The sequence below is a fragment of the Sus scrofa genome, chromosome X (genome assembly GCF_054392235.1).
Source record: "Sus scrofa isolate SSC_HxYL_T2T_F1_AM1 chromosome X, Sscrofa_HxYL_maternal_Yorkshire_Landrace_v2.0, whole genome shotgun sequence".
Taxonomy (NCBI): domain Eukaryota; kingdom Metazoa; phylum Chordata; class Mammalia; order Artiodactyla; family Suidae; genus Sus; species Sus scrofa.
In genome coordinates, this window is record NC_139401.1 from 119808463 (window position 1) to 119826579 (window position 18117).

An 18117-nucleotide genomic window follows, 5' to 3' on the forward strand; every position below is an offset into this window, starting at 1 on the left:
GCTGTGAGCTGTGGTATAGGTAGAAGATGCGGCTTGGATCCGGCGTTGCTGTGGCTGTGGTGTAGGCCAGTGGCTATAGTTCCGATTCGACCTCTAGCCTGGGAACCTCCATATGCCATGGGCGTGGCCCTAAAAAGACAATAAAACCAAAAACCAAAAAAAAAAAAAAAACCCCCACCAACAGGACATTTCATTCTCCTATGAACCTTGTACTCATTCTCCAGCAGGCAATATGCTTTGTTCTAAAGCCTGAAAATGTTGCCGAGGTCACCCATGATAGAAGGCCCATCAGAGGGTTCCTCCTTCACTAGTCTTACCCTTTTCACCAAACCAACCCATTACGAGTTTATTAAAACCTGTGACTGCCAGCCCACACGTGTGAGGGTCTGATTTCACAATTTAGAAGAAGAGTTAAGCCACTGAAGAGCCCTCTACCTCCTCTGTGGGCACAAGCCTGGTAGGAGCAGGAATATGAGGTTACATTTGATCCCCTAAAAAAAAAATAATCGAAATCATTGACTTAAAAGATGTTTCCTAAGCTCATCTGCCTCGAGATTGTAGAGGCACGACTGGAGGGAGGGGATTTTGGGTGCAGGGCCTCAGGTGGCCACAGCTGTGAAGTCTTAATGGCTTCGTTTCAGTGCAGCTGGGAAGGGGTGACCGGGGGCGGAAGCCTGGAGGTGACAGAGAAGAATGTGGCAAGAGGGACACACCTAGGCCTGGATCTCACTTTCCTCCTCACTCCCAGACCAGGAACAAGCCACAAGTTTTCTCTTTTCAGTTCTCCCATGAAAAGGGAGAGACTGAAAGTTTCTTGAGGGCAAATGTTTCCACGAGAAACATCTGTTTCAGATGGCAATAAATGGCCATTTGTTTTTGTCTTTTCTTGGCTGCACGCAGGGCATATGGATGTTCCCGGGCCAGGGATCGAACCTGAGCCACAGGTGGGATCTATGCCACAGCTGTGGCAACGCCAGATCCTTTAACCCACTGCACCAGGCTGGGGATCAAACCCACACTGCCACAGAGACAAGGCCAGATCTTTAACCTGCTGTGCTGCAGCAGGAACTCCCCATTTAATTTTTTGCATTATTAATTATTTTTTTTTTGCTTTTCAGGGCCACATCTGCAGTATATGGAAGTTCCCAGGCTAGGGGTCAAATCAGAGTTATAGCTCCAGCCTACACCACAGCCACGGCCACAGCCACAGCCGTGCGGGGTCCGAGCTGCATCTGCGACCTACATCACAGCTCACGGCCACGCGGGATCCTTAACCCACTGAGCAAGGCCAAGGATCGAACCCATGTCCTCATGGATACTAGTTGGATTCATTTCTGCTGTGCCATAAATAGGAACGCCTTCTGCTAGGTTTCATTCCACAAATTAAAAGAAAATGACACTCTATTTTCAGAGCTTAGGTATTTTTAAAGGGCCACAAAAGGAGAAAGGACCTGTTCTTGCTCCAGCCCACACTACTCTGGGTACAGCCAGAGCTCACTGATGAGCCTCCTGTCTTCCTAACAAGGAGTCAACAGCATCTTTGCTACCTGGGAGTTGACCCTGCCCTGCGTGAGCCACGGGAGAGAAATTCTAAAAGGCTTTTCAAACCTACGGTCTGTTTCCGCTTTCCTCATCCAGAGAACTAGGTTTCTGCAGTGTCCATTCCTCGGCCCAGCTTGAGACAAGAGTGTCTTTGTTTTCTGACTCACTGTTAGGAAGGCAGTAGGCTCATCAGGTCCAGGGAGGACAGCAGTGAGGGAGTGGTGAGACAGATGTCCTTGAGATAGGTATTTCTTGCTGGGAGGTATTCTGTAAGTGTATATTTCGATTGTGTTTCCAACAGCAGGTATGCACGTGTGCGCACACGGCTGTGTGCGTGTGTTTCTGTGTGGGTGAGACTTGATGGAGACGGGGCAGATGTTTCAGAGGCTTAGTCATCAGGTCTTGGCCAGGGACACATGGCCGGAGCTTGCAGAGCTTCTCAGGGATCAGCCCCCGCCAAAGCACTGGGAGTAGTTAGCTTCCCAAACAGCTTACAATGAGAGCTCTGACAAGGCCAAAAACCAGGAACAATGCTGATGGCAACCTGGCAACAAGACGGTCAGCTTATTGCACCAGGTCCATCACGGATTATCTAGCTTTGGAAGGGAGTCTGAGCATGGGGGTTCAGTTCGAGTGTTTTTTAACTCATGGGCTCAATTCAACCTTTGGAGAAAAGACATGGCTAACTAGGGCTGCTGAGAAAGCCAAAGAGATTCCAGAGAGTTTGGAATAAGAATACTGGTCTTTTGGTTGTTGGAAATATTTTTAGTGCTTCAGGGGTTACAAATACTTTCATAGCCATTATTGCATTTGATTTCACAACTCATGGAGGTAGGCAAGGATTATTATCCCATTTTACAGCTGGAGAAACAGAGGCTCAGAGCTGCTACACAACTTGCTAGAGGTCCCACTGCTAGCAACTATGCTGGGACTAGAGCCCAAGCGTCCTCATCGGTCACAAGGATGACGGGCCTCAGACCTCTCTTCTACTTTCTAGAATACTTTGCTCACTGCGGCACAGGTTAGTGGCTTCTTGGATGCCTCCAGCATTCAGCCTAAATGCCGCAATGCCGCGAGAGCTCAATTAGAAGGTGCTAATGGCTGTAAACCAATCAAGTAGCGATCTGGTTAATATGACCTTATGAGTTGCTAGGTCTCGAGGTGGGCCAGGGATTCTGCATTTCTAACAAGCTCTCAAATGATCCAGATGTCACCGCGCTATGGACCCCACTGGGAGTAGCAAGGGGTAAGGGATATGGCTGAATGTTGGCTATCTGGTTTGAATTGCCTTTTATGGGTCTTAAACAAACAAACAAATAAACAAGGCAATTACTTCTAATTTGCGTCTGCAGGCTCCTGGAGCTCTCGTAGGTCAGCAGCAATGGCAACAGACCGGTTGCTTTAATGGCAGGTGACACTTCACTTTTTGAGTGCTTGCTAGGTGCCAGGCACTGTTCCAACTGCTTTGCATGGATTATTTTATGTCATTGCCACAAGCCGATGAAACAGGCTGCGAGACACAAAGTAACCCACCCAAAGGGAAGCACGTTAGCCTTGTTCTGAGACGTGAAAAGGACGAGGTCAGGCTGTAACTGTGGGTTTGAGGACATTGTGTGATGGCCACCTCAGCAGCAATTAAATTCACTGGTCAGAGAGAAGCGTCAGACGCTAAGAGTTCTGTGTTACATTTAGAAATAAAAATTATAGAAAGAGAGGGCATTTGGGGAACTTTAGGATGAAGAGTTTAAAAGTGAATGTAGCCCAGAAGCCCTGGAAACTACTCAGAACGTCTTAGCATCCTGGCATAGAGGTGTGCCTCGGGCCGGGTGTGGGCAGCTCTTGGTAAGAAGTCTGGCTTGTCTGATTGGGAAAGTCAAAGGAGCTGGGAGTGGGGAAAGGGAAATCTTTTTAAAAAAAAACATGTAAATAGCTTAGGAGAAGAAAAGAGTGGACCTGCAAGGTCAGAAGGTGTCCCCAAAAGGCCAATAAGCACCTGGCCAGGGACCAAAGCCAAATAAATGAACATCATCGGCTGGCACTAGAATGGTCTGAAAAACGTCTGGCATTCTCTTCATTTTACAAGGGGAGAAACTGACTGCTAAAAAGAGGAAGGGGCTTTGCCCTGGGACACGTGGGGGTTAGAAGTAAAGCCAAGAAGCAAAGCGAGGTGTCCTGCACTTCATCCAGGGCATCCCAAGAAGGGAACGAGTGGGCCAGGGAAGCCAGCCAGTAGGACCACTCACCGGTTATGGTGCGAAAGAACTGTTCAGGGACAAAGGGAGATGGAAGAGAGTCTGGACATACTCTGAGCCTTGTTTTTGTATTTGCAACTTGGCTCAGGGGGAAGGAATTTGGAAGTTCTAAATGAGATGGCGGTAAAGGCACGCAGTGTTCCAAGTCTCGTTGACTAAGTGGATGTTGATGAATCACCGGGACCAGATGGCATCTACCCAGATTTGGGGTAAGATTGTGTAACAGCTGACCCAAGTGTATAGCTTGTTATTCCAAATAGCGATTGTGCCACGAGCCTGGCAGATGGCCAGCGAGGCTCCTCTCCACGAGAAGCATTTCAAAGGGGCCCAAGGACGTCCCGGCTGGTAGGATCACTGAACATGTTAGGCAAGTGTAACCTATTGGGAGCAAGGCATCATTTTTCCTGTAAATTAAATTACCCACCATTCGGGTAGCGTTTTACAGTTTACAAAGCACTTAGGGTTAATCATGCCTAACTAATTGACTAGAATTCTTTGAGAGAATCAATGCGCACGTGGACAAAGGGAACCCAGTGGATGTAATCTATTCAGATTTTGAAAAGGCCCTTGACAAGGTTCCACACCAAACGCCAAGTTAAGAAAGTTAAGCCACCATGGAATTGTGGCATCGTGTTTTGAAATGGATAGGGAAGTGGCTTATGGGCAGGGAAGCAAGACGAGGGATGAGTGGGGACTTCTGGAGAAACACCAACAGTAGCGTTTACTACGGGTCAGTGTGGGGACAAGCCACCCGTTTGCTGAATCATCTGAGCAACCTTTAGATGGCCAAAAGCTTTGGGGTGGGGGGTAGCAAAATGCAAAGGAGATTTGTCCAAAGAGAGGCCTCTGAAAACTGACTGCTTGGCCCTGAATCCTGACTCTGACCTTAGTGATGGCATGACCTGAAGCCAATTCCTCTACCTCTTCCAGCATCAGTTTTCTCATCTGTGAAGTGGGAAGGAGAACCGTGGTGTTGTGAAAATGATACAGGCAGTGCAGGTAAAGCTCTGCCACAGTGCTCAGAGCATGGTAAGTGTCCAATGAACATGAGTGCCTATTATTTTTACCTACATTTATTCAACATCTTTTTTGGTAATTATTCTTCCCCCCCGCCCTTTTCAGCTGCACCCACGGCCTATCGAAGTTCCTGGGCCAGGGATGGAACCTGAGCTGCAGCTGTGACCCACGCCACAGCTGCAGCGATGTCGGATCCGTAACCCCCTGTGCCACAGTGGTAACCCCTCCACATTCTTTGTATAAGATGCCAGGTTTTGAGTGATCATGTTATGCCCTAGGAATGGCACTTGGGAGCCACTGCAGACTATCTCTTGAACACATTGGCAGAATTTGTCTTAGTAGCTCAGAGCAAAGAGATAACTATAGACGGAGATGGTTGTGAAATAGCTCATTGCTGGAAACTAACAATTACGGAGCACTTAGGATGTTCTAGCTACTGGGCTAGATGCTTTACACATTTCTCCCTTGATTTGCTGCTGAAATAGTCCTGGGAAGTTGGGATCGTGATTCCCATTTGATGGGTGGGGGAACAGAGACTTGGATAGGAGGTTAAGAACCCTCCCCCCAAGGTCGTGCTAGCTCATAAGGAGTAGAACCAGAGTTCAAATACAAGTTCGCTCTACCCCACACCCTCTCCTTTTCACTGCATCGTACCTGAGATGCCCTTTCAGGGGTGGGCGTAACTTAAGAAAAAATAAAAGAGGGATGGATATCAACATAGAAGTACATGTGAGCAATGGTATGAAGACAGAAATAAGAACAGTACGTCTCCTCACGCTCACGGGGCAGGAGTCTGATTGTTCTTGCCAAAGGGCAGGGTTCCTGTGGGGCTAGTGGGGGGAAATGAAGCTGCCGGAAGGGCACTCGAGGCTAGACCAGAAGGCCCCCAGAACTCTGCAAAGGAGTCTGAGCATTGTCCTCTAGGCAGTGGGGATAGGATGAGGGCAGCTGAGCTAGGGAGAGGTAGGAGATGCTTCAGAAAGACTAACCTGGCAGCTGTACAAGATGAATTTGGTAGAATCTTCTGCCTGGGTCTCTGATTCTTTGTTTTCTAATCTGCTAGCCTAAGGCTCTCAATACTCTTGTCTTAGCCTAGAAGCCAGGGGACCTCTTAAGATGTGACTGAAATAGCATATGCAGGAGGTGAAAGGGGGGACAGAAATGAAGCAGAGAGAGAAGCAGAAAAAATTACAAGTAATCTAGAGTGATTTGGTGCCCAGCTCTATATGAAGGGCAGGGAGACGAGTCCAAGATGACTTTAGTTTTAAGCCTCAGGGACCGGGAAGATGGTAGTGGTATTAGAAAAATAAGGATATTAAGGGAGGAACCAGTTTGGGATGGTCTGTTGATAAATTTGATTTATGACACATAGAGTTGGGAGTAATAGTGGAAAAGCCAGGAAGAAATGCCTCGTCAGCAGCTGGAGATGTAGGATGGGAGCTGAGAAGAGCAGTTAAGATTGGAGGTAATGGAGTTCCCGTCGTGGCTCAGTGGAAACCAATCTGCCTAGCATCCATGAGGATGCGGGTTCGATCCCTGGCCCTGCTCAGTGGGTTAAGGACCTGGCGTCACGTGAGCTATGCCGTAGGTCGCAGATGCAGCTCGGATCTGGCGTGGCTGTGGTTGTGGCATAGGCTGGCAGCTACAACTCCGATTCGACTCCTAGCCTGGGAACCTCCATAGGCCGTGGGTGCGGCCCTAAAAAGACAAAAAAAAAAAAGGTAGTGATTTTATGAATTATCCTCCCAGCGGTACAATAGTTAAAGAATGTTCACTGCAGCCTTATCCAAATAGGCAAGAGGTAGGTAAACAACCTGTGTCCGTCGATGGATAAATGGATAAATGAATCGGGGTCCGTACACATTCAGTGGAACCTAATCCTGTCCTCATACGGAGAGCAGACGCGACCGGCCTTTAGTTCCCAGTCATCGGCGCTTCAGCTCAGCTTTGAGCCAGCGCTCATCAATTACCTGCCAGGAAGCGGAGCTGATTCTTCACCTTCATCATTCCATCCCCAGAGCCCCCGATACACTCATCTTCATCGTCGCCGCAGTCGCCGCTTTCGAGCCCCTCCTCGTCGAGGTTTTTGTCCGGCACTCTGCCTTTTGGCACAGACATGGTTCTCAGGAGCTGCAAGAAAATAAGCAGGAATGCTGCAGCTCTTCAGATTTCACAAGTGGGTCTCACAGTGTGATGAAAGGGATGATGTCTTCAAACGTTAAAAGAATTACACAAACGGTCTTAACAACCATTTCCCATTTTACGCAGATGTACTCTGCTTATACTCTCTAGAGGCTCATCCTTCTGGACCTTTCCCTAGCCTCGGACAGGATTCGCCGCTCTTCTACTCTGCTTCCACCATCCAGTAGCCAGAGCACACATTGCATCAGACCTTCACTAAATTAACACAACACATGGGAGTTCCCTGGTGGCCTAGTGGATGAAGGATCTGGTGTCATTGCAGCGGCTCGGGTTGCTGCTGTGGCACGGGTTTGATCCCTGGCCTGGGGACTTTCACATGCCGTGGGCATGGTCAACTCCCCCCACCCCCAGAAAACAAACAAAGAAAACCCCCCAAAATGCATCCCGCCAAATGAAGAGAAGAGCAGTGACATTTTATACACATTTAAATGAATACTTATCATTAATTGCCTTGTCCTATGCCCTGACTACTGGAAACATTTAAAAAATATTTCTTTCTTCCACAGTTTCCACAAGATGCTTTGAAATTCATCTTGCTTTACTGTAGATACTATGCCTAACGAGAGGCATGTCTGTTTTGTTCTTGTGTCTGGTTTTCGGGTCCCCCAGTCAATGCTTTTCTAATCTCAGGGTTTCTCTCACCTCCCCAAAGTCTCTCCACTGACTCGGACGCCCAGCTCGCAGCATGCGTGGGCTCTGAGGGCAAGTCTCGACTCCGTGTTACCTTTCCTCGCCATCTCTCTCCAGGGCTGTATTCCCACATTCCATCCTGCTGCTCTGGCTCTTGCCCTGCCACACACGTCTAGTCCTAATTCTCAGCCCCACCTATTTTTAAAGCGTGGACAACGGATGGTGCCGGATATGCAGAAAGCAAGATTTTTGCGACTGTAGAAGAGGTATCCGGAAAAAAATGCCACACACACACACACACACACACACACACACACACACACACACAGGCACATTTTGGCTTCTGTGGCTTTCACTGTCTGTGTTCATTATAACTGCAAAATACACCTGTATCTTCTGCACCTGCCATCTAGCTGGGACACCAGTCATCGGAACCAGCTATGTACCATAGTGAAATGTGACTCCAGGTTTGTTTCTCTTTAAGAAAAAGTCCACCACAAAATTTGGGTTCTTTTCTGCCCAACCATCTCTCATGGTATCCGAGCAGCCAGCCCACCTACCACCTCGCACTCCAGCACCATGTCCACACTGCCGCTCCAACACAGTCCCTTCTCTACGCCTCGCCCCCGCCTCACCTGACCCATCTAAACATATAAGAGAGACCCACAGGCTAGGATAAGCGAGGCCAGCGGTTCTCTTTTATTTACTTATTTATTTTTATAATGATTTCTATTTTGTCCATTATAGTTGTTTTACAGTGTTCTGTCAATTTTCTACTGCACAGCAAGGTGACCCAGTCACACATACATGTATACATTTTTTTTCTCACATCATCAGGCTCCATCACAAGTGACCAGACATAGTTCCCAGTGCTATACAGCAGGATCCCATTGCTTATCCATTCCAAAGGCTATAGTTTGCATCTGTTAATCTCAAATTCCCAATCTATCCCACTCCCTCCCCCTTCCCCTTGGCAACCACAAGTCTGTTCTCCATGTCCGTGATTTTCTTTTCTGTGGAAAGGTTCATGTGTGCCGTTTATTAGATTCCAGATATAAGTGATATCATATGGTATTTGTTTTTCTCTTTCTAACTTACTTCACTTAGGATGAGAGTCTCTAGTTCCATCCATTTGCTGCAAATGGCATTATTTTGTTCTTTTTTATGGCTGAGTAGTATTCCATTGCATATATGTACTACATCTTCCTAATCCATTCATCTCTCAATGGACATTTAGGTTGTTTCCATGTCTTGGCTGTTGTGAATAGTGCTGTAGTGAACCTATGGGTGCTTATACCTTTTTGGATGAAAGTTTTGTCCGGATATATGCCCAGGAATGGGATTGCTGGATCATATGGTAGTTCTATGTATAGTTTTCTAAGGTACCTCTATACTGTTTTCCATAGTGGTTGTGCCAATTTACATTCCCACCAACCAGTGCAGGAGGGTTCCCCTTTTCTCCACACCCTCTCCAGCATTTGTTATTTGTGGATGTATTAATGATGGCCATTCTGACTGGTGTGAGGTAGTTCTCTAACTTTTAGATTTCAAGACCCCTTTATACTCTTGCTGGGAATCCTGGGGAACTTTTGACTATTTAGGTATCAATGTTTACCATCTTAGAAATTATAACAGACATTAAAAATTATTTAATCACTAATTTAAAAACAACAGTAAGAAACCCATGATATATTAACATAAATAGCATTTTAGTGAAGAAATAAATATATTTTCCCCTGACATTAAACTGTTAGAAGGAAGGGTGGCATTGTTTTACATTTTTGCACATCTCTTTAATGTCTATTTTAATATGATAGCTGGATTGTCATATCTGCTTCTCCCTTCAATCTGTTGTTATAGAGAATTCCCATCATGGTTCAGTGGAAACGAATCTGACTAGCATCCACGGGGATGCAGGTTCCACACCTGGCCTTGCTCAGTGGGTTAAGGATCCGGCATTGCTGTGAGCTGTGGTGTAGGTCACAAACGCAGCTTGGATCCCGCGTTGCTGTGGCTGTGGTGTAGGCTGGCAGCTACAGCTCCCGTTCAACCCGTAGCCTGGGAACCTCCATGTGCCTCGAGTGTGGCCCTAAAAAGACAAAAAAAAAAAAAAAAAAAAAAAAGAAACCTGTTGTTATATGTTGTTTTGGTTGAAACATCTGCAGAAAATCCAGACTCTCACAGATATGTAATGGGAAAAGAGAGAAGTATTTTAGTAGTCTTTGAGATAATTGCGGATATTTTTCATTGGTACTACATAAAAATTAACCAGTGGGAAAGATTCGTTGAAATACTGAAAATGAAACCCTGTCAATAAACTTTTTATGTTCTGTTACATTAAAAATCCATTGGCATGTTTTGAACTTTGCATGGGCCTTTTAGCCACTTTGTCTCATCACGCATGGACCATCTGGAAAATACTGCTTCACTGAGCTCTGCACATCTTCCAAATGTTGACACCTTTCATTATAGGATATCAAAACAATCACTTTCATTAACATCACCTCCAATCTCATTAAAAAAGTCTTTTAAGTATTGGGACGCTCTCAAGGATATTTGTTCCTTTTGAAGATAATGTCTAGCAAATACTCAAGTCTGTATAACCATGGCTTGTCAGCCTTTATCTCCAGTAAAATGGCTTTGCATGAAAAAAGAGGCTAGTTGAGCTCATAGCTAAAATAATCTCGCAAGTGCCTTTCCTTAAGGAGCATATCAACATCGCTTGCAGCAGAAGTACCTTAAACATACTGCAAATTTCATAACGCAGAGTATTCTTTAAAGGTATACACAAGGGTTAAGGCTTAATCATATTTATGGCCAAGGATAAAATTCAAACTTTCAAGATAAAATTATAATTTTGGAATTCTTAGATGTGCTACCATGACCTTGAGTTTGACTTTTATCCTTGGCAACACATACTGTCAGTTTTTCCTTTAACTGTCAGGCTCGGTTTGTTCCTTTGGAAGAAAATGTCTAGCAAATACTGAAGTCTGTAGAACCATGGCTTGTCCGTCATTATCTCAAGTAAAAATGATGATGCATGAAAATATCAGCACCATGAAAGTGGCAAATAACATTTTAGTATTGTCGTGCATGTGATTTTGACCTTGGGACTCTGTGGATTTCATGGACTGCCGGGGTCCCTAAATTATTCTTCAAGTACTGCGAGAATGGACTTTATAGGATTTCAGCTGGACCCAAACACCCTGATTTCCTCTGTTACCATTATTTCTTACAGGAAAATTGCTCTTGACATACACGTTTTTAGGTTAATTTTGAAAAATACCTCCTTCATGTCTGTCATGGATTACCTGAATTGGAATCATTCACGTACCGGGAGTCGGTGGTTGCATGCAGCTCTGTGAACTTGCTATTTCTTGAGCACGGCTCACATCCGTGCCTTTCATGAATCCCTTCAGCAAACATTAAGTGAGCACCTAATGGGAGCTGTTTTCCTTTCTGACTATTGAAAGCACGCCATCCTTTCACGCCAAGTTCAAATGTCACTTCCGAAAGCAAGCCTTCCTGGCTACCACAGATGGTCTTTTTCGTTCTCCTTTTCCCTCTTCCACCACTGCTGCCTTTATCTGTGCCTCTGAAATAGCGCTTTCCGTATGTATCCTGGTTTTATGTATCTGCACACGTGACTTTGCCCCACTACCAGACTGTGAGCTGCTAGGGCTTGCATCTTATTTACCTTTGAACCCCACAGCATTTAATGCAGTGTCTGTCACATAGTAGGAACTCAATAAGTGTGCCACTGACCTGAAGCAAAATGAAATGGCATGCATCTTTAGTTCTTTAACAGCTGCTTCCACAGGCTTGTGAAAAAGGAGAAAGTCAAAGCACAGATTCATCATAGGAAAACCTGGGAATGAATAGCTAAGCCCATTTGGACAACCCTGGCTAAGATCTGTAGCTAATCTCTGAGAGGCTGTTTTCCAGCCTGGTATCCTCAATGCCCCCAGTATCCTCTGGCATTTCAGTTTTCTAAAGTGAAATTAAAAAATAAACTTTAGGAGTTCCCTGGTAGCTCAGTGGTTTAAGGATCCGACGTTGTCACTGCTGTGGTGTGGGTTTGATCTCTGGCCTGGGAACTTCCACATGCAGTGGGTTCCGGAAAAAAAAAAAATAACAAAAACAACAACAACAAACCCCCAAACAAACCAAAAAACCCTTTAAAACTTTGCAGAGAAATGACTTCTTTAGTTCTTACTCCCATGTGGGAGACAACGTCAGCTTTGAAGGATTAAAGCACACTTTCAAACTCTATTCCACAGACTCTGCTGACAAGTCTAACCCTCATGCATTATCGAAACAAATCCAAACCTAGAAAGCTATTGTTCATTCAAATGTCTTAAAGAAAGAGTCTGAAGCTCCAGAAGGTGGAAAGAAGGGTAATAGGTCAGAGCTGAGGACCTGCCAGTGAGGATGGTGGATCTAGCACAGCCTGGTATTTGGCCCAGAATTCAAATCAGCCAAGTACAATTCACAATACCGCCCTTTTCGTTCCTTCTCTCACTCTCGACCGCGTCTTCCAGACCGAATGCTCACTTCACAAAGTGAGGAGGGCCTTGCACACACATCCGTGAACTCGAAGGGCCTAACCCTTTACGTAGAAGTTCCCAGGCCAGGGATGGAACCCGTGCCACAGCAGTAACCTGAACCACAGCAGTGACGATGCTGATCCTTAACATGCTGTGCCACAAGGGAACTCCAGGGTACCTAGCGTTTTGATGAACTGTTTGCCATTTTCACAGGACACTATCCTGTTAGCTTTTAAAAGCCAGGGCTCAGAATAATGATTATCGAAGTAAACTACTGTATGAAAATCCAGGTCTGATGATTTCAGTCCACGACCCAGAGCCATTGTCTATCCCTGACATTTCTGCCAGGCGTGGCTGGCCGCCTAGGTGGGAGGGACACGAGGCCTCTCCACTGGCCAGCTCTGTCCATTGCTTCCACCCTCCCTGCTTCTCTGTTTGACTCACACCCAACCATCACAGTTGCTTGCATATACAAGAATATTTTCATTATATAAGTATTGATATAGAAAGATGAAAGGAAAGAGAAATAAGTGAAAAAAAACAGTTTTCAAACTTGAAGAACTAATATTTGTATTTTCAGGGTCGGGTTTGTTTTTCATGTCTATTTTTGTATGGTTGAACTTGTATTTCAGCATCAGACTAACTGGGGTTAGAATCCTGGCTTTTCCCCCCTTACTCACGTCTTTCTTTTTCCACTTATTAACGTCACTGCACAATTTCCCTAAACCTCAATGTCATCTGTAAAATGAGGAAGCTAATGCCTGCCACATAGAATCGTCGTAAGGCGTAGCTGTGATACGTGTAAGGCTTTAGATGCGATCACAGCACCTACACAGCGCCCTTCAGAGATCGACGGGCACTTACGTAACTATTCTCTTAATCCTGGATGTTGACATTGCTTCTTCTGCTCTTATAAATTGAGATGGAGCATCAGGAGCATTCGGCAACTCTTGCCAGATTTGGGATTATTTCCTTCGTTTCCTATGAGCAGGATTACTGGGTCCAGGGTCTGTGCATTTTTCTCCACGTGGGAGTGAGTCTTCAATTTCCATAAGAATCACCCAGGGTGTTGGTCCAAACCTCTGGCTCCCAGGCCCCACCCACTGAGCTTGGACTTCTAGGTCTGGGGTGGAGCGCAGGTCCCCACTGCGAACTAGATCTGCCCCCAGGTCCCGGCCCCCACCTTACTGTGAGGGAACCACAGACCACACTTTAAGAAAGGCTGTTTCAGGGTCCCTCCGCTTCCCAGAAACCCAATGAAACCATCTCTGGATGAGAGTCACCTCTGCCCCACGTGTGTTTGCATCCTAATGCATATGCTCTTCAAACCATTTGATAAAAAAGTAAATGCCATCTGCCGCTTTCTTTTCAGTCAGGTATGGACTGCATGACCTTTTGTCTTTGTAGTTGATGAAAATACCCTTGCGTAAAGTGAGTGACTTCATTTGATTAGAAAGGGAAATATTTAAAGGTAGCCTTGGAACAGGAACTCAGGGTTGTGTGATAAAAGGAAACAAAAAGCCTGCAATAATTCCTTAAGAAAATTAGAGCCACCGTGTAAGAGAAGGGAAGGCTTTCTAGAATATAGCAATTTCATGTTCTTAAAGCCATAACCAAGATAACAAAAGAACACTGCAGCAGGGGACAATGAGAGTTGGCCCAAGCTCTTTTCATGCTTGGTTGACAGGAGAACAAAGATCAAATGACATACTTGTTCTGAGGGGGATCAAATATGCTGAAATGAGACCGGTGAGAGCAGCAACTCGTGATCTGTCTATATGGTATAAATAATGCGCCTTTTGGAATTATCTTGATTGCAAAGATAGGAACCTTATCAGCCACATACTGTGCTAGAGCTGAACATAAGTTCTCTCACGTGATCCTCGAATCCACACCATCCATTTGTGTCAACGAGGAAGATGGCCAACCCCGTCTCCCACGTCAAGGGAGGCGCCGCCGAGAGGGGATAAAACTTGACCGAGTCGCTAAGTAAGTGAGAGAGACCTCATTACAGATAAAGTCTTCTCCCAGAAGAGTTTTACTATATTCCGATAAAGTAAAAAAAAAAAAAAAAAAAAAGCGAACATGTAAAAAATAAATAGTTTTCTGCTCCCCAGTCCAGAGGTCTTCAAGAAAAACATGGCCTTCTGCAAACCCCAGTTCAATCTCACTTTCTCAGCTGCTATCCAGGAACTATCTACCTTGATGGGAAAGTCTTTTGTTGCTGGGAGGGGGACATGGTGATTGGATGCCTCTTGTGTCTTCTTCCCAGCCTTGCCATCTCCTGTGTTCAAATAACCCAATCATCTCATCATAACACAGGTTCGTTTCGGAAAACTTCAGACAGCTGGTTAGAATAGAATGAAAAATTCCATTACTGCTGCTACATGGCTAAGCGTTTTCTTGACTTCAAGCTCTTTAGCATTTGAAAAATAAAGGATAAGCAGCAAACCAGATACTACAAATACAGGGCTTGGTACATATTTTGAGGATTTGGCTGGTTTTGTCTCTTTTGGCTACTCACATACCTCTCTCTAGGCATGAAAAAAAAAATATCTGGAATCCAGGTTACATTTTAAAGCTCTTAAGCTGGGCTTACAAAACTGATTTGGAACTATCTGGATGCTCAGCTTTATACAACCTGGGAGGAATGCTTTGGGGGCTCGGCTTTCCATGTCCACAGCAATGTAAATACATGCTTTACTGTTTGTATTTGAACAGCATAAGCTAATGGGAAACAAATGTGGTACCTCCAATGAATTCCAGCTTGTTTCGAATGCCATTATTATTTATACGTCGTGCACATCCACAAGACCTAGGGCACATGACCTCTGCTTTGCGTGTACACTTTCTTTGAACGAATGCACCAAACCACAGCCACAACTAATTGGAAACAATTGCAACGCCACACATTTGAGAGGAAGCCAGACCCAAAGTGCACAGGGCTGGAATGAATGGCTATATAGGCACTTCTCACATTGAAGAGGCAATAAAGTAGAGCCGTTAAAAGTGTGAGCTCTGGAATCTGACCAGCATAGATTTGAATTTTGACTCAGCCTAGCTGCTAGCTGTGTTACTTTGGGCAAGTCACTTAACCTCTCGGAGCTCCAGTGTCCTTGCCTGTAAAATAGAGGATAATGCTATGCATTAACACCGAAGGGTTGCTGAAGAATTAAATTCAATCGCGCCTTTCACTTTTCATATCCCATGCATCCTTCCTTCATGGAACTTTCCAGAGTTTGTAATTACATATTCTCCTGTTGCACCCCACTAGACAATCAGAAGAAATAACGGTCTGATTCGATTACCAGTGTGCAGCACAAGGTTTGGTACAAAATAAATGTGCAATAAATATTCACCCAATGGGTGACTGAACAAATAAATAGAATAATGCGTGTAAAGTGCTTAGCACATTGTCTGGGCAGGGTAATTGCTTCTCAGTCATGGCTACTCTGCTGCTCAGGGTAACGATGGGGATCTCGAAGAGGAAGACAGGGAGGAGGAGGAGGAGCAGCGACAGCCACAGTAGCAGACACGGAGAGCTTCTTACAGAGGCCTGGTAAAGCAAAACAAGTTACACGCCTTTGGCCGAACACGGAAGCATCAGAAAGAAGATCGGGTGAAAGGTTTCTAAGAGTCTGAGGAAACCCTTCTGGATGCTCCCGGTACAAAGAAGGGTCTCTGCATTAAGGATGCATGCAGAGATGTGCAGTACGAAAGAGCAGAGGGACCAGCTAGAGGCTGTGCTCCCACGTGGTGACAGTCAGAAGGCCAGCCACACCCAGATTAACTCTTGTCTGAGCGTAGCTCCCATATCTGCCTCTTACCCACAGCATGCGCTGCCTCTGCCACTTCCCCGGTTGTCTCTGGATGTTGGTGAAGGCAGCGTGGAAATTTGTGAAAAGAAATCCTCCCAATTAAAGAAATACGCAGATGGTAAAACCAACCAGGATGTGAAAGAAGCCAACTCTGGATGAAATAAAAACTATTTCGGTGGGGCTCCCTCCCAGTGGTAGAAATGGTTCATTGCAGTTTCTGGAAGCTGTCCACTGCCTTCAAATGTAAAAAGTTTATAATAATGTTACCAATAGCTCAGAACTGTGTAGAGTTTTATGCTTTTCCAAGAGGTGGCAAAACATGGTGTTTAAAAGCTCACATTCTAGGAGTTCCCATCGTGGCTCAGTGGTTAACAAACCAGACTAGCATCCACGAGGACACGGGCTTGATCCCTGGCCTTGCTCAGCGGGTTAAGGATCCGGCATGGCTGTGAGCTGTGGCGTAGGTTGGAGATGCGGCTTGGATCCTGCATTGCTGTGGCTGTGGTGTAGGCTGGCGGCTACAGCTCCGATTGGACCCCAAGCCCGGGGACTTCCATATGGCGAGGGTGTGGCCCCAAAAGGACAAAAGACAAAAGACAAAAAAAAAAAAAAAAGCTCACACTCTAGAGACAGAAAACGTGTGTTCAAATCTAGACTTTATTATTTCCTAGCTTTGTTGTTATAACTAAGTTATTCTTTAACCGCTCTGAACCTTGTATTTTTTTTATCTATTAAATGGGTACAATAATGCCTCTATCTATCTTCTGCTTTGCATTATCGTAGGGATTAAATGAGATAATCCATGTAAAATGCTAAGCTTGCTATCTGGCACACAGTAAGTACTCATATAGTAATGTATTAAAAATATGTAAGATCTGAACCTCGGAGTTCCCGTTGTGGCTCAGTGGTTAGTGAACCTGACTCGTATCCATGAGGACATGGGTTCGGTCCCTGCCTTTGCTCAGTGGGTTAATGATCTGGTGTTGCCATGAGCTGCGGTGTAGGTTGCAGACATGGCTCGGATTCCGAGTTACTGTGGCTGTGGTGTAGACCGGCAGCTATAGCTCTGATTGGACCCCTAGCCTGGGAACCTCCATACACCGAGGGTGTGGCCCTACAAAGACAAAAAAAAAAAAAAGATCTGAATCTCTGAAGAGGATGAATTCAGAGTTTTTGGTTTCAGTTAACATTCAGTTATGGCCTGGGTAGGATTCATTCTCTGGGACATTGTAGGCTCTCAATAAATCTTAGTTATTATGTCATTACAATCAGCATTTCATTTTAAAAAATAATTTTAAAATAATTATATATATATATATATATATATGTTTGTTTTTGCCTTTTTTTTTTTTTTAGGGCCGCGCCCACAGCATATGGAGGTTCCCAGGCTAGGGGTCAAATCGGAGCTGCAGCCACTGGCCTACACCACAGCCACAGGAACACGGGATCTGAGCCTCATCTGCAACCTACACCATAGCTCCCTGGCCATGCTGGATCCTTAACCCACTGAGGGAGGCCAGGGATTGAACCTGCGTCCTCATGGACGCTCGTCAGATTCGTTAATCACTGAGCCATGATGGGAACTCCTAAGTAATTTTATTTTTTATCATTTATTCTTACAACCTCCATATCTGTTTTCTTGGTCAATCCATCCCAGACCCCTGTGAGGCAGCAGGGAAGGTATTACTAGCTTCATTTGACAAATAAGGAAATTGGAGCTGAGAGCAATGTGAGGCAATGTGCCCATTTTTAGCTTGAAAAAAGTTTGTGTAGCTACTGTACGGCAGCTGGGATTTGGCACGGGGCTGGGACGAGGGCTTCTGCACTCCAGGATTAATTGGAAAGGACGTGGCCCTGGGACCAGCACGGTGCCTACCACATTGTAGGTGCTTAGGAAATGCTTGGTAATTGAAAGAATGAAGGAACCAATGGGCTAATAAAAGAAACGAGCCATTTATTCGCCAACTCTTGATTCTCTCAATCACTCTCTCTTCAGCCCTGGTCTGATCTGCCGTTGCTGCTGCTCCGGTATGGTCATCGCTGACCTGCCAGGGGTCCCTGGATATGCTGAGGCTAGACAGCTAGACAGATGTACAGACAGACTGAGTG

The 18117-nt window shown here is 45.4% G+C and overlaps 1 protein-coding gene across 4 annotated transcripts in view; it reads right to left on the reverse strand.

Annotated features, from left to right (window-relative positions):
• Positions 1-18117, reverse strand: part of GPC3 (glypican 3) — a 434590-nt gene that overhangs the window by 47609 nt on the left and 368864 nt on the right. For 2 of the 4 annotated variants that reach the window (XR_014834641.1, XM_013986449.3), the window contains exon 7: positions 6782-6941. Coding sequence is in view for 1 of the 4 variants with exons in the window: in XM_013986449.3 (XP_013841903.3) it covers positions 6782-6941 (160 nt within the window). In the remaining 3 variants the exon portion in view is untranslated. Of the gene's footprint in view, positions 1-1099; positions 1151-5642; positions 6942-18117 lie in introns of those variants that run through there. The other 2 variants (XR_014834639.1, XR_014834640.1) reach the window with 2 other exon arrangements.